At 44.4% G+C, this 16,019-nt stretch overlaps 1 protein-coding gene across 1 annotated transcript; it reads right to left on the bottom strand.

Moving 5' to 3' along the window:
- Window positions 1–5,869: 5,869 nt before the first annotated feature.
- LOC104461671 (C-type lectin domain family 4 member E-like) lies at window positions 5,870–11,010 on the bottom strand. The gene is made up of 6 exons (XM_010073335.1): window positions 10,974–11,010; window positions 10,055–10,150; window positions 8,902–8,994; window positions 6,648–6,799; window positions 6,306–6,436; window positions 5,870–6,029 (listed from the first exon to the last, which is right to left on the bottom strand). The coding sequence occupies exons 1-6, from the start codon at window positions 11,008–11,010 to the stop codon at window positions 5,870–5,872; spliced, it is 669 nt and encodes a 222-aa protein (XP_010071637.1).
- Between the last annotated feature and the right edge of the window lie 5,009 nt (window positions 11,011–16,019).

The raw sequence follows: 16,019 nt of genomic DNA, 5'->3' as shown, positions 1-16,019 counted from the left end.
CTAATACCTTACACAAGATTGCTTAGGAAATGTTTTCAGAATACCAAATTTGGGTATAGATGTAGCAAAACTGAGATCAGTGAGGAAAGAGTAATTAGATGCAGGCATTTTACTTGGGAGGGGACTGGGTAGAGGAAGATTGTTACAGAGGTGGCAAAAAATTTGCTACAGAAATGGAAAAAAGTAGAAAAAAGTGTAAAATCAAAGAAAAAAGGATTGCAGGTCTTCCAATGGCAGGAATATGGACCCCTACAGCCTGTAGTGAGCCTGCCCCCAGGACTCAAATCCAGAAGAACATTGTAGGGATTCCCCTTTGACAACCCACTGGCCTCTCTGTCAGGTTTATGTCTGGCAGAGTAGATGTAGGAAGGTGGAATAAGGTGGGATAGGATTCCATCCTAAAACTAAGTGATGTGGGACAATAGAGAAAAGAGCATTAGAAATGAAACTCTATACTAGTTGTATGTAGAGATAAACCCTAACTGCATAGTTGCAAGTAGCTGTGAGAAATCAGAGATGTAAATTGATAACAGAAGTGTTAATTAATTTGTTGGTCATTTAATTGATTTAGTATTTTCTTAGCAGTGTGTTGATTGATTGATACTCTCTTGACTATAATCTCTTGGACCAACTATGTCTCAAGCTTGCAATCTAAAGAGGAAGGTCAGATCCTGAGATAACACTGTCAGAAACTGGAAACAAGCAAGTTTGCAGCTGTCAAAGTGCAAAACTCTTCACCTGCTGATTGATCTGTTTATGTTGGGCTCAGCATCTCAGCCTTTCTTCTGGTTTCTTTTATTCTCCTGTAAAACTGTGGCCAGACCTGTTTAGCCCTGTCTGTGCTCTTTTCAGCAGATCAGTGGCAATGCTGCAAGATAATTTCCTGCCCAAGCAGAGAATGCTCAAGAGGGGAGGCTTCTTCCCACCATTCTTACCAGCTGGTTGCCCCCTCTCCCACGACAGTCATTGTTTGGTGTGATTTTAGTGTTTCGTGAAAGTGATTTGTGAGAAGAATGAGGATTATTTTTCTTCTCCATTAAAAAAAAAGAAAGATAAAAGAGCAGTGGTCTTAGACACAGATTTTTATTATTATTATTATTATCATAATCATCATTATCATCATCGTCATCATCCAAGACACAAGACAGCACAGCAGACACTTGTATCAGCATCAGGGATGGGATAGCTAACCACAGAACGGAGGTGGGAATGAGATGCCAGAGTGGAAATGGGAAATTCTGAAAACAGTATCATAATCAGAGTTATAACGATCCCCCTGCAAGAAATTTCAAGTGCATCAGCAGCATACTGCCCCTTGTCTCTCTCTTCTCCACTGTCTTTGGTTGCAATGCAAACATTGTGACTTAAAGCTTTTACTACTCTAGTCCTTCTACTTCATTCCATGCCACATGTGAGGTCACACAGCTACTGTACAAGGAGAATTTTTCACCCAACAGGTGGTTCCAAATCAACTCACTATTCAATTCAATCTACCCAGAAAGGGACACAGCAGGGATGTTCTGTTTGGGGATGCACAGTAAGAACTCTTTTGTACAGCAAAACCAGACTAATGCAAAGGGGTTTTTTTTTTCCTGCTGGGCACTGCTGCCCACCATTGTGTGGACATCCAACATACTGCATCATGGTACAAATCATGGTTCCTGGTGTAGCAACTCCAGTTTGGTAGGAAGCTCATCCTACCTAATGCAAGCCCTTTCACAGGAGAGTGGTTCCCTTATGCATCCTAACTTGCAGCTCAGAAATAGTAGTTTCAGTTCAATTGTCTGTTATTTTTAATAACTTTTACTTTTTCTGTTGCATTTAAACTGTGAGTTCTTTGGGGCAGGAACTGCCTTCTGACTGCTGCTAAGGGTTTATCTAGTAACTGATTCTGTGGGGACCTACCCAGGCCTCTAACAGCTGTAAGAGTGGTTTGGAGAAAAGGAAAAATGGTTAAATTCCATGTACCATCAAAGCAAATCACTACAGAATAAAGTTTTTGGCCAAGTGTTACTTCTCATTACCAGTGTATCTAGGAATAACAAGTTTCATGTATTCAATAATCTCTTCTTTCCTCTTTTCTTTTAAAAGCCAGAACAGATGTGTTTCCAGTGTCAGAACTTTTTAAAATGCCATTTCTCTCTTTTATTTCCCAAAACAACATTGTACACTCCTCATCTGTGGTCTAGCAAGAAAAGGTAAAAGGAAACCTAATTAAAAAGAAAAAAAAAAAGAACAAAAGGGAAAACAGTATGAGAGACAGCAGGAGTGCAAGGAAACATAAAGAAGTGGAGGAATAAATGTTGTAAGAGAACATGGAAGAATTTGAGGTGGGATAAAAAGAAACAGTGAGAAAGAGTAAGGGAGAAATCCCTTCTTTGTCTAAAAAAAGATCAGAGGCCCTCGGAGGAAATTTTAATAGAAAAATCCTTAAAAAAAAAGACAGTGGCTGTCATGAAAAACACATACATTTCACTTTATTTCTTTACTTGGCTTGGCAAAAATATTTGTTTATTAGAGACAGATGTATCCTATAAAGAAGAATCAGCTGTCAGAACTAAACATAAAGAGAGCAGCATGCCCAGGTACGGATGTAGTTAACAAGTCTCACCCAAAGAATGAACACTGACTGCTTTGCGTGTTTACTGCCCAGCTGATGTCAGTACTAACTGCTGTGATCTCCCAGAGGTTTTGAGATCACTCCTCTGAGCAAGGGAGAAGGAAGGTAAGAGAGCATATGCCAATGCTCTCCAAGTCAGCAGGGAATTTTTAAAGAGGGTAAATACACTGTTACTGCGGTAGACCCTGTACCACCACTCCCTTCCATGTGATGCTATGAGCTAAGATGTTGGTACCTGCACCATTCCTGCCTTCTCCTACCTAGTGCCATCCATAGACACAATGTCTTCTTTAATATCTGCACCTGCAGAAATATTCCAGCTCACACAGGATACACATTTTTTATCAGAGGTTTTCTGAAAACAGAATGCAGTACTGTTTCTTTCCCACTCTTGCTTTTCTCTCTCTCGCCAGTAATGCCTGGCATTTTCTTTCCATCTCTTGCTGGTGATGCTGTCAATGGACAGAGTGCTTGCCAGCAGAAGAAGAGAAACCAACATCTCTTTCTATCTGGGCTGCTATCTGAGCAGGTGGGACTAAAACAGCAGGGCACACCACCACCTCCCCCACAACAAGATTCCCACTGGGAAATTTCTAAGACTTGCAGAGTAGGATTGAGAGAGTGGGGAGAAGTGATTGTGCTTTCCTCTGCAGAAAAAGAAATATGCAGGGGAATGAGGTATATTCCCAGGCTGTCCTTCCACTATGGCTCTTCTGATGTTTTTCTAGCTAAAGATAACATCTCAAAGACCGGGCATCACAGAAGCTAGTGCAAGTTTGAACCACGACAGGATTTTTTTGCTGCAGTCAGACCGTGTCTTCAGGGTAAGTATCCTCAGAAGTGAATGTCACTGTAGCTCCTTCCCTATCCTCAGACCTGAATTCCTTTCCCACGGAAAAGTTAATGCGCAAAGGAGTGGTGAGCATCCTGGTCTTTTTCTGACAGGCTGCTAGGATGTGGCCAGGATATCCACCTGAAAACATGGACTGCAGATGCCATAATGAAGTGTGCTAATCTGATAAACTTTTTGTCCTTTCCACCCAACTTCCTGGTTCAATGTGCAGAGTTTGTCCTTCTGAAGCTTTCTGAAAGTGCTATATCTGACTGTATATCTTTACCTCTGCCTCTTGCTGTGACATCTGCTGCCTCCTGAACTAAGACAGACTTGAGGCATAATGCCTGTTTGTCATATGTTGGAGAAAGGTACCTCTTTCAGATAAATCCATATCAAAGAGGAATACATTAAAAGGAAGGTTTTTGCATTATTCTACATCTGTGCAAACACCTACTGTGTGCAGAGTCCATCCCTGCCTAAGCCCTGAGGGCTGCTGTCAGGGTGGGTTAGTCAAGGGCAGTGGCTTTACTCATAGACCTGGCTGAAACTCTTGCACAGAGTTTCACCACTTAACCTTCAACAGTGGCTGCACAAAGCAGGGACGGGGACCAATTCTTCTGTCTACCTTCATTTGCTGTATTGTACAACTAATGTAAAAGAATAGGGTTGTACTTGTGTATGCATGTGTGTGTGTGTGTGTTTGCAGAAAGATGGAATCAGGAACTTCTCTTCAGCAATTCTGTAGGCAAACCCAGTATCAACTCCCAAGATCCCTCTTTTGTCAGGACATCTCAAAAAAAAACTTTAGTTCCAAATTTGGGACATGGAGGCTGTTTCTAGCAAGTTACATTTTCCTGCAAGCCAGTCTTCTGGTGTGTATTGCTCTGTCCCATACCATCTTCCATCTGGCAGAACTGCAGCTGCCTCTAAAACCTCCTGTAAAACATTAGTCACTCACTATGTGTCTTATCTTCCCCTTTTTTCCTGCCTCAAAACTCTGCTGCTGTGGTTCCCAGAACTGAGTTGGGGAAAATAAAAAAGAGAAGTCCATTGCAATGTTTTTGTTTGCTCTCATGTTTGACAGGACAACAAAGATTTCTCTTTTGTGAAAAGATCCCAGCAGCTTTAGAAAATAGGAGGTCAAGACCTTGCAACCGCCAAGCTTTGGGTCCAGTGGTTAAAACAGAAACCTGTCAAATACCTTCGTGTGGAAATGACACAAATTTGTGCTCAGATTTTTTTTATGAATAAAAAAAATAATCACTCCAGAACTGATTTTTCAGGGTGTATTTTTAGTTCCAAACGGGAAACTCCCAGCTCTTCAAACAGTATGGATATCATTGATGAAAGGGGAGGAATATACAGACAGAGGTTTGGGGAATTTGGGGAAGGAGACCACTTGCTCAAGACTTCTGTGTGTCTGATTTGCAGTGATGCTTCTGATAGGGGTCTTCTACCTTTTTCTCACATTATAAATCCCTCCTGGGGAGACTCTGGCTTCTATCTCTCATGTAATATTTGACTGCTTTCTCTCCTCTTCACTGCCATGCTTAATCCTGCCGCATGTCTCAGCAGGATCTCCAAAATCTATATCCTTTCTGCTACATCCTGGGTAACCAGTTGTTGGCGTTGACAACTACATAGCCAGCTCTGCTGCTTCCCTCACATGTGGTGCTCCAAAAGTGTTCACAACCTTTTTCACATGCTCTGCACATGAACTCTAGGTTGTCCCTGCTCCTGGACAGTCCAGCACACTCACAGTAATATTGTCACCTGCAAGTGCCAAACACACTTAAAAATTAAAACCTCCATGAAGGGAGGCTGGGGTGGCAGGGGCCTGGGACTTGTCATTCAGAAGACAGCCTCATGCAAAGAGCAGAATTAACGGTTATTGATATGGTTTTTTTTACTTTATCAACACAGAATGTGCTGAAAGAAGAAGGAAACATTAAAGATAAGCCATGAATAATTGTTCCCTTCAGGGATGAGCCAAGCACACTTCACTGAATGCTCTTCTTTCTAATTCTGCTCCAGTGATTTGTAGCACCAGTATCCATCCATGAAACAGAGAGGGCCTTTTCCACATCATTGAGATAGCAACTGGACAAGGAGTCAAGGAAAGTAGTGGAGGATCAGGGCATCCATCTGTGAAGGAGGAGAGTGAAAAGGGGTATAGGAGGTCCTTGACATCAGACTGAGTGTTTTCATCCTGGACTGCTATCCAGCTTGGAAAGGGATGCAGGGTCACAGGCTGGGAACAGAGGTCCTTCAGAGCTGGGATTCTGTAGCAGGCTTGCTCATCCTATACTGTAAGAAAAAGCATTTGTGTGGACTCAGGCCAGCTTCTCATGAGTTCTTTCATGAGCTACCCTTTCTGAAAGGATACTCCTTCATCCAAAGTGGAGTTTCCTTCCTCAAACAAATTTGACTGCCAGTTCACAAATTCGATAGCAACTTGTGAAGCAAAGGATGTTATTCCAGTTACTGTAAGTGCTGGAATCTGTATTTCCCTTGACGTGAATTGCAGCACATTTTTCTGCAAAGAGTAAATTGGGTTCCCCAGGTTTCCAGAACCTGCAAAAGAAAGTTCTTCTGTTGGGAATGCATTGGCATGCGTGACAGTAGGAGTGAAGTCACCTCAAACAGTCGTGGAAGACAAAGCAGAAGGTTACTGTAACAGACATCAGGAGTCAGTTTTCACTAGAAAACTAGACAAGTTTTCTGACTTCTTATACGGAAGTTGGAGACAAAAATCCCACTCTGACACATACCTGCCTTACACAGTGTATTGGTCACTTGGAGTGAGGGGTGTGAATTACAGGACCTTCCTCACTCCCCCAGGATACTCACGTGGCTGCCTTCTTATATGGAGTCTGATCCACCCATTGCCATTGCCCATTTTCGTAAGCAGTTAAGCCTATGTAGAATTTTGTTTCATAGGCATTAGTAACTACTCCTTTTGCCAAGTTGAAGAGGAACTCCTGGAAAAAGCACAAGGTCCATGAGGTGCAGGACTCAGCAGAGGGAGGGGGCAGGAGTCCCTGTGGAGTGGGGCTGGTGGCAGAGGGAAGCCGGTGCTGAAGGGATGCAGGAAGGACGTCCCCCCTCCCCTGAAGGACAAGGAGGGTCTCTGAGTCCCCTCCAGGGCCTGTGTCTCTGGCTGCTGTGCCCCTCTCTCAGCCCTGCACATACCTGCTCTGCTTCGGTGTTGATCACCACCAGGTGGGAGCCCATCCCAGTGCAGTTCTGCTCACTCTCAACCCAGGGCATCTTATCATCCGACAGGTAATAGCACTTTTCTTGAAAGCTTTTCCAGCCCTTTGGGCAGCATATCCAGCTCTCTTCTGTGCAGGGAAAAAAAAATCCTGCTTTTGAACAAGATGTGGTGTCCTTCATTTTAGTGAGCTCAATGTAGGGTCCCAGTGTTAGGGGAGGGGTTTAAACCACATTTATCATCTGGACAGAGGTAAGTGCTCTCTCCTGTGCTCCACAAGTAAAGCTGTCAACAGCCTGACAGGCTCCCGTCACAAAGCTCCCGCCAGAAGGGCCTTTCCCTTTCTCTGTCTGTTCTGCCATGCCCATGCAATCTCTGTTTGGTGAGAGACACAGTTTTTGCCTTACCCTTCCTGAGGCAGCAAGATGGGAAGCAGTCAACTTGCGCTCCTCTGGGAACACTTCCATCAGAGAAGTGTTGTCCAAGTGTTTAGCTCTCAACTCATGCACACTGACGGACATGTATAGTAAACTGCTTTGGCAGCCTTGCTGCCACCACAGGCAGTTCCTTACACTAGGCAGGTTTTCCTAGAGATCCACCTTATAGCCAGAAAGTCACATGACAGATCAAAAAAACAACAGATATATTCTCTCAAAGCATAAGGCTACATGCTTTGAGTCTATATATCTACATCTATGAGCTGTAGTCTGTACTGGAGTCTGAATATATCTCCGTATAGAATATATCAAGCTGAAAAGTTAATCCAATGAAGCCAACAAACAAATAAACCCTTGTATGTGCTGCCTTAGATTCTTGCTCTGAATCTCAGACCTCACAGGGATTTTCTTCTTGGGTTTCCCAGTCTGGAGCTCTTCAGGGGGCTGCATGCAGTGACAGTGCCCTGGTCAAGTCAATGCTCCAGCCCACCCACAGCAAGCAAGCACATCATATTCATGCTACAAGGTGCACCCAGATAACTCTGTGCCCTTGAAAAGCTCTCTTTACAGCACAGGATCTCACATCCCATTCTTGGCAATCAAATGGAGGGAGTAGAGTCCAGTGAATGGAACATCTAGCAAAACTTGTGTTAACCTACGTGTGCTCTTATATATTAGGTCCACTCAAGGTGTACCTTTGTAGAAAGAGAGACCATGGCACTAGAGAGCATCAGAAAATATGCAAAATCAAGTTCAAGCAGTCTAAGGAACCTGGAACTCTCTCTCTCTGTGCTGCCTTCCCTGATCTTTCACTGTACTGCTGGAGAATGGCCTGTAACCATCGTGTACTCAGCAAAGCTTTTCCATCTAGTCCTAATTCCACAATGAAAGCTAAAGTTTCCCACATGGCTAAACAATGCTGGACAATTTCTTCTGAACTCTTAAGAGCTTTGGTTGGTAGAGTCTGTCTGCTGTTTGATGGACATGCTTGCCTTGTGGAGCTAGGCAGGTTTTTTTTACAGGGAACAGCAAACTGAGCATGTGTAGGACACAGCTTGTCTGGCCTTCCATAGATAGCCTCCATAAGAATAGGTGGACCATCCCTATTTTATACCTTCAAATACCTTTTTATCATGGACTGTAAAGGGCTTCTGAACAGCTAGCTCAGAGGTACTCAGTGTGTAGGCGTTAGCCTCTGTGCAAACTGCAACCTGTTTCTGAATGCAGTGCACAAGTGAGGATGGATCTCTGAACTGAGTTTGGAATTTGCACTGCAGGATATTCTAGCACTTGCCATTGCCACCACTTTGTTTGTGATCATAGTCCAGCTCCCCAGCTACTCTAAACAGCATAAAGACATCCTCCAAGCACTCCTACCTCTGTCCCTCTCACACTAACCATGGTGCTTGTGTGAACAGGCAGTGAGCTAGCATAGGGAGTGGAGATGGATTGAACCAGCCCTTGAAAAAGGATGAAGCACTTTCATCTAGATTAGTGAACTGGACTAGCAGTTGAGGGGTTGTGTGAGGGCCACTGCAAAGGGAAGAGTAGGAAGAGTGGACAAAGGTAGGTTTGGAACAACCCACCCTCTTCCACTGGCCCAGGACATGTTTTCAGAACATCCTAAGTGAAATTGTGCAATACAGCATTTTCTTTCCTCAATTTCCAGCTTCCTTCCTTAAAACAACCCAGCTCTGGCTGACAATAACATTCCCAATTTCAAAGGCTGACTGACACAAGAGTAAATTTTGGTGAGGTTTTTAGTGTTGCTTATGAAGCTCTTAGCGTCACTCACTTTTGCCTGCAGACGAGTTGGGGACACAGCGCCATTCTGTAGAATTCTGAAGCAGAGTCTTGTACTGGCCATAGCTTTCATGAAGGAAAACAACTGGGAAGAGAGGAAAGAGAAGGAAAGTTTTACTGCCATCCTTTCCTCCTCATTCATGAGCAACCTGTCCTATTCTCCCCTTTCTGGCTTACAGCACCCGCAGAGACTCTGTTACATTAACAAGCTCTGAAATCTGTATCAAACAAGGAGATGAGGAACAGCAGGCCATTTCTCCCATTACTGGTCGCTCCTTCCTTTGAACAAGCATTAACTGGATGAGCGCCTCTCACCTCTCTTGGCTGAGAGACTCATTTTCCCAGCTGACAAAACCAGCTTTGACATCCTTTGAGGATGGGGTCAGGAAAGGGTAAAAGAAGTCATGGGATAAGCTTAATAAAGGTGGAATATTAATATATATTCCCTCTTAATCTTCTCAGGTATTGCAGCTTTAGCACACCACTTTTACCCTTATCAAGAAGGTGTAGAGCACTTGAGTGTTGAGGCCTCACCAAAGGGAGTTAAGGAGAAGAAGTCATCACAGAGCAATATGACACTCCAGGACAATACAAGCAAAGGATTTCCCTTTCAGTTGGTCCAAGCAGCATGGGTGGGACGTGGCTGGAGCACTTTGATGGATTCACCCCCACCCTACTGAAATATGGGCAGCCTGGTACCAGTACTTCCAAGGAGATCACACTGGCTCTTTGGCTGCAGCATTGTCACCGGGAGCTCTGAGAGAGAGACCAGGTCAGGAGAACCAACATCCAACAGCCAGCCGTTGGGGAACCTGCTCTGATGCCCTCTGACACTAAAGAGACTTCTGAGCTCTTGGTGGAAGGGGAGAAACTGACTGGTTTAATCCAGTACTGGTTTTATTCAGGCAAGTGGGAAAGTGAGAGGAGCAGTGGGAAGGCCCTGCCTGGGAAAAAACCTTAACTGTGGATGGGACCCTACTTCCTGACTAAGAGGGCAGAAATGGGAGAGGGACAGCAGAACAGGCTGTTTTGGCAAAGGGCATTTGCCTGCTGGCAGGGAGGCTAAGATATTGGTTTTCCACCTGACAAAAAGGCAGTCAATTTCTCCCTTCACGCCAAGGGAATTTAGAGACCCTGGAACCCACCAAGGCAGATGGTTACAAAGGCAGTTTTGATGGTGAAGACAGAAACAAGGAAGACCCAGGGGTTCAGCCAGAAGCAGCTTCTCTCTTCCGCTGGGGCTGAAAAACACAAGGCAAGAGTGGTGATCTCCCATCCCAGAGTCAGGGGCAGGATGACCCAGGTGTCTCCGTACCCCAACGACTTGCTGGTACCATTGTTCCAAGGGCTGGGGAGCTCTACAGGTCCTGCTGTAACCGGGTCCTGCTGCCAGTCATTAGCAGTGGGTCAGACCCACAGAGTAGGGCAACATGGGGGCTGCCCTGAAGCTTCTCTTTTATTTCACTTGTTATCACAAGCCCTACCTGTACTCTTTCCAAACTGCACTCATCCCTTCTTTGTCCTGTCACACCACCTTTCTCCCCAACACATCTTCCTTGTTGCCCTCCATTACCCCATCTTTCACTGAACGCTCTTTCCATACCTCTCTCCTCTTTGTCGCTCTTTAAAGCTTCTTTCCAAGCCCTTTTATGCAATAGCATATAGTAATTAAAAGAAGTGACTTCCAGCTCAGTGTTTGCAGAGGCAGACACACAGAAGAGATTGTTTCCTCAGGGAGAACAGGCACCTTGAAGCTCTTGGAAGAGCCCTTGCTTGGTCCTCCTTAGAGAAGAGATGCAAGCAGTGACCTGGGCTTAGCTTGATGCAGATAGTTTTACCTGGATAACGATACTAGTTACGATACTACAGCACTCTTCAGTCCCATCGTTTAGAGAAAAAACACTGAAGGGGATGGCAGACCATATTCTCCCTGGACTTTCATTCCCCCTGGCTGTGGGAAAAAGGTCATTCTCCCAGCCATGCCCTTTATCTATCCCAACCCTGTATCTTCCCCCACCTCCTCCTTCTTCTACAGGTGGACAGAAAGGAAGGCTTTGTGGTTACCTGCAGTTCCAGGACTGATTCTTCCTCGGTGATTCATTATCTCTACCACAGTATCACTCTTCTCCACCGAGAGTCCACATTACCAATTATGGCCGTGAATACAGCCTTCCTCCTGCACAGAAGACTGGACTAGGGCAGCTCCCACACTGGTGAGGAGCCTTCACAGTCTGTAATTCAGTGTGCAGAAAAAGCTGTATCCTCGGTGCTCCCCACAGCACATGGAGATGGGGGGATTTCCATAATTTCTCTGACAGCACATTTCACAAGATGCTCATTGCAACATAGCAAGTCACAGAGACAAATGAAAACAGATGAACAGTAGTATAATTCCAGCTCAACCATCCTCCCTTTGCACATATTCAGGCAGTTTTACAGGACATACTACTGGCCTTACCTCTTAGGCGTTTGTTCTTCCCTGGTGAGTGAGTATGTGTGAAAATGCCAATGCTGTTGGTATTTGCTAGCAAAGGGCTAAGCCCACTCACAATTTCCTGCAAAAGGAAGTCAGAAAACGACAGGAAAGCATATCTGACTCAGTCTGGACAAGCCACCATGTGAAGCCTGAGCCCACTAATCCAGAGCACAACGAATAACTTGCCAACACTGTTTTTAACTAATTGCTCAGGAAAAGAGGATGGAGCATTGAGTGGAGGGATTTCATGGGACCTGTCATTATGGAGTTGGAGGTCAGAAGGGATCACTACACAGTGCCAGAATCCCTGTGCATTACAGTTTTACTTGGTCACGGCTACAAAAGGCACAGCCATGCACGTTGATTTTAGCACTGCTCAATGCGACTTGATTCAAAACCTTGCAGGATAAAGTGTCTCTAAGGATATCACTAAATAACCTCTACTGGACCTCCTTTGTACTTTGAATGGACTGATGTGGGTACACAGCCTTTGCTCTTCCATGTTCCATCAGCTGGTTTCTCCCTGTGAAGAGGTGTGCACGGATGCACTGAGAAAGGAATGAGATAGCTAACAAAATAGCACAAGCACATCAGTTGAAGACTGAAGAGAGCAGGGCACAAAGCCAGTTAAAAATGAGGACAAGCCTAAATTGTGTGTAGAAAATATCCTCTGAGTATGTTTTCTCATGCACAGCAGGCTGCAGGCAGGGTCGAACCATCCAACAGCTCTGTTGCATTGGAAATATGGTCCATACATGTGCTTGCTAGTATTGTCATAGAAGGTGTGAGCTGCTAGAAGGCACTAGCAACTGGATTCACAGAGCAGTGAGAGATTCTCAAGTGACATTTTAAAAAGTTCCCAACCATCATGATGCAGAATGGAACTGAAGAGTACCACAGATGCCCCAAAATGAGAATGCATTGTATTTGTTATTGCTCTAACGTATACTTACTTTTGCACATATGGGTGGGGAGATGACTTCAGCTGATCAGTATGGAGAATGCAGAGAGTGCAAAACTGTCAGAAGGAAAATGTGTTCAGTTCACATGGTTTAAATCTAATCCAGACGGATCTAAGCAATTTATAGATTTATTCATGACATGTAATTAACTGACAAACCATGACCTGTATATTCAGAATAAGCATCAGCAATCCAACAGATAAAGTACAATACCAGTCACAAAATATTAATAAACACCTACAAATTTCTAAACATCTTTACATAACTAATCCCCATACGCACATTCACATGGTTACTTGTGCAACCTCCTGTCTCCAGCCACTGCCACATGAAGTACAGGCTGCAAGAACACATCCCCTTTGCTGGGAGCAGGGGTTCCCCTATTCTCACACACTTCCTGCTGGAGCTGTAGATTCATGTAGTATCCACGCCACTTCCTAAAGTCTGCTAACCCATAGGCCAGTGAGAAAACACAAGGTCACATATGCACATTGAAGGTGTGAGTCTGTACATGCTGCACCCCTCACTGCCAGCAATGCAGGCTACCCATGGCATCCAACAGGGAAGATGCTCTCTTAGAGACAGAGGTTGCAAAGTTGCAGGGCAACTGTCAAAGCAGATTTCAGATGCCACTTCCTTCCCACTTTTCTCTCTTCTCTCTGTTGAAAATGTTCTTGTTTATTCTAAACTTTTTTTTTCCCCCAGGCTGATTCTTCTCTGTTTCAAAAGCCTTTTGCTAATTCCCTGGTTACTGTTAAGCCAGTTGATGGTCATGTTCTTCTTCAACAATAATGGTTTTGGGGCAAATGCCCTCTCAAATAGTTTCAGGTAGTCAGTTCACACAGGTGTTTATGTTCACATTCTTGTTTTATCAGTTGTTGGCTGTCCACACCACTTGACCAATATGCAGGTCTGTGCAAGCACCCTCACAAGAAAACACTATGGTGTGTTTGCACAGGGTCTAAAGCAGAGAGACAGCAAATTACTTTCTTTTCAGCATCACAGACTAAGCTACTGTTCTCAGCAGTGGACCTCACAATATTCAGGTCACTAACAGCTCTGTCCTGCTCCAGGCTAAAGAGTCTCAAAGTGGTGACAGTAGCTAAACTCTGCACAGGAACTGCTTAGTAGTTCTGGTGCCAGGCAGCTGGAACCAGTGATGAGAGAGGTTAACTCGAAGGCTCTGGAACCATTGCAAATATCTTGTATCTCCAAAATGGCATGAATTTTTTCTTTCCTGTTCCATAAAGGCACGCTTGGGGAGAGCATGTATCAATGACCTCAGTCTTCATGCACATCTTTCCACAGTTCTGGAAGCAAAGATGCTCAGCTGTTTTCTACCTGCTCCTGTGTTTTGCCAATAGATGAGGTCAGTGCAAGGGACACAGACACCAAGTTGAAGAATTTGGCTTATCTTTACCTATGGTTAAAGCAATAACAATAAAATAATAGGTAAGGACAAAACAGAATAAGATAATATAGTGCAAAGCAGTAAAATAAAAGACAAAATAGTACAGAAAACAAGTATTACTATATTTGGTCAACCATAGTGATTAAATAAGATACATTGCCAATTGCCCTGATTACCATCATGCAGATCCGTAGTCACTGGGGAGCCCCAGTTGCAGCAAGAATTGAGAGAACCTGTCCCGCCAATTGGGAAGTCCTACGCAGTGCGTCCACTTGTAGGTGAGGTCTGCAAAGTTGCTGCAAGAGGGTCCAGCTTTTATGCTATTGAATAAACAAGCTAACATCACTTCAAATGCAGAAACATCTGCCTTCATTCTCCATTAGATTCCCCCCAAACCTGGCCAGGGCTCAAGAAAGAACCCAGGGAGTTTCTTTATCTGTTTGGCTTTGACCACATCATTCCAACCGAGGCTGGACATCTGGTTCTACAGCCTTGATAACCTGTCTCTGAACATGGGAAAGAAGGGTATAGTTTCACGACATTTGATCTTCATTAGTGATTATACTTTTACTAAGCTATTTGCTAATGAGCACACATACTTTACTAATGATCAGGTACTAATATTATATGATGTTCTGTTGGAGGGGTTCATCTAGAGGTCAACTTTGGTTCAAGACCTGTTCCTCAGGCCTCAGTACCTCATTCTGTCACAAAGAGCTTCACGAGTGATCCTTGGTTATTTCACTTTACAAATACATGTGTCAGATCAGTGTGCTGGGACAACAGGGTGGCACCTGGCAGTGCAGAATTGCCAGGGACTCCGGCCCCTGAACCACCGAAGACAGTGGCATTTGGTTATAACGTGCACTCCTAGAAGAGGCACTGGAGAACCTTGAATCTACTTTTACAGACCCTTGCCATATAGACGGGAGTCAACAAGCATGGCATGGATACAGACAAGATCAACGGGACAGGAACTAAGGAAAATATTGCAGTTACAGAGTGTCTTGCAGGAATCAAGGTTGCAGAAGAAAACATAGAATGTAACTTCCCTCAGAGGTACTCAGGATCTGAGAAGATGAAAGACAGAAGCTGGAAGATAAAACTTCATTAGCTTTTCAGCAAAATTCTACCACACAATAAATTAGTTGCAGCTCCTATTTCAGAGGTGGAAACACAGCAAATCACATATTGGGAGCACTGAAGGTGCCTGGTTTTAAAAGCAGCCAGCCACCTGAAGCAGGATGGAAAATGCATGAGGAGGTTCCAAGGACCGACAAAGAACAGAAAGCATGCTCAGGTTCAGAAATTAACTTGTTGGATCTAGTGAACTCATTCTCAGGGGCTGATGGCAGTTTCTCCATCAACTTGGATTCTCTGGGGAGTCCTGCTTTCCAGTTTTCTTGAACTCTGAATGATTTGAAGGGAAAGACTTTTCTGCAACAGTCAAATAAAGGCAAGCAGTCCACAAGGGATGACTGAAAGTGCTACCAGCTGTGACAATACAGGAAAAACTAATCCCGCAGGAAGTTCTTCCCAATGTGCCTGTTTGCTTTGCACTTTCAAGGACTAAAGACCAGTTCCACAGTCCTGAGCCCCAGCAGTATGTATGAGAGTGCAGCTAATAGAGACAGCTGGCAGGCTTAGCAGTTTGTGCAGGAGTTTCCAAGCTTTGTTTCAAGCAGTGAAGTACAAGCAATCCATGTTTCTGGAGTGCCTTGGTGATAACTTCCTGACACAGGTGGAGGGCCTGATGAGGAGATGTGGTCTGCTGAATCTCACGCTTACAAATGAGGAAGGGCTGGTTTTGGGATGCAGGCTTGGCTTTGGTGTCTATGAGATATTGGAGTTCAGGACCTTGTGAGAAGGGAGCAGGGCAAAATCCAGGATCACAACCAGAGACCTCAGGAGAGCAGATACTGGCTGATTTGAGGATCTGCTTGGAAGACTCCCATGGGAAGACTCCCGCTTACCTTATTTGCTTCTGTTATCAATCAGTACTATGTGGGTACCCAGCCCTGTGTTGGTGTCCTTGATTTCATTCCAGGACATCTGTTCAGCCAAGATGTAGTAGCAACATTTTTGAAAGCATTTCCAACCCATCATGCAGGACATCCAACCTTGTACTGAGTAACGATAGCAGGCCACAGAGCGAATGCTACCAAGAGGACAGAGAGGGAATATAGCCTGTTGTTTGGAGAATCACCAAAGTCACGGATTGACTCTGCAGGTTGTTACAGAATCACAGAATCACAGAATGT

The sequence above is a fragment of the Pterocles gutturalis genome, unplaced genomic scaffold, assembly GCF_000699245.1.
Source record: "Pterocles gutturalis isolate BGI_N339 unplaced genomic scaffold, ASM69924v1 scaffold13092, whole genome shotgun sequence".
In the NCBI taxonomy this organism is placed as follows: domain Eukaryota; kingdom Metazoa; phylum Chordata; class Aves; order Pterocliformes; family Pteroclidae; genus Pterocles; species Pterocles gutturalis.
The sequence above is the reverse complement of the archived record's forward strand: the minus strand, read 5'-3'. Positions and strand labels throughout refer to the sequence as shown.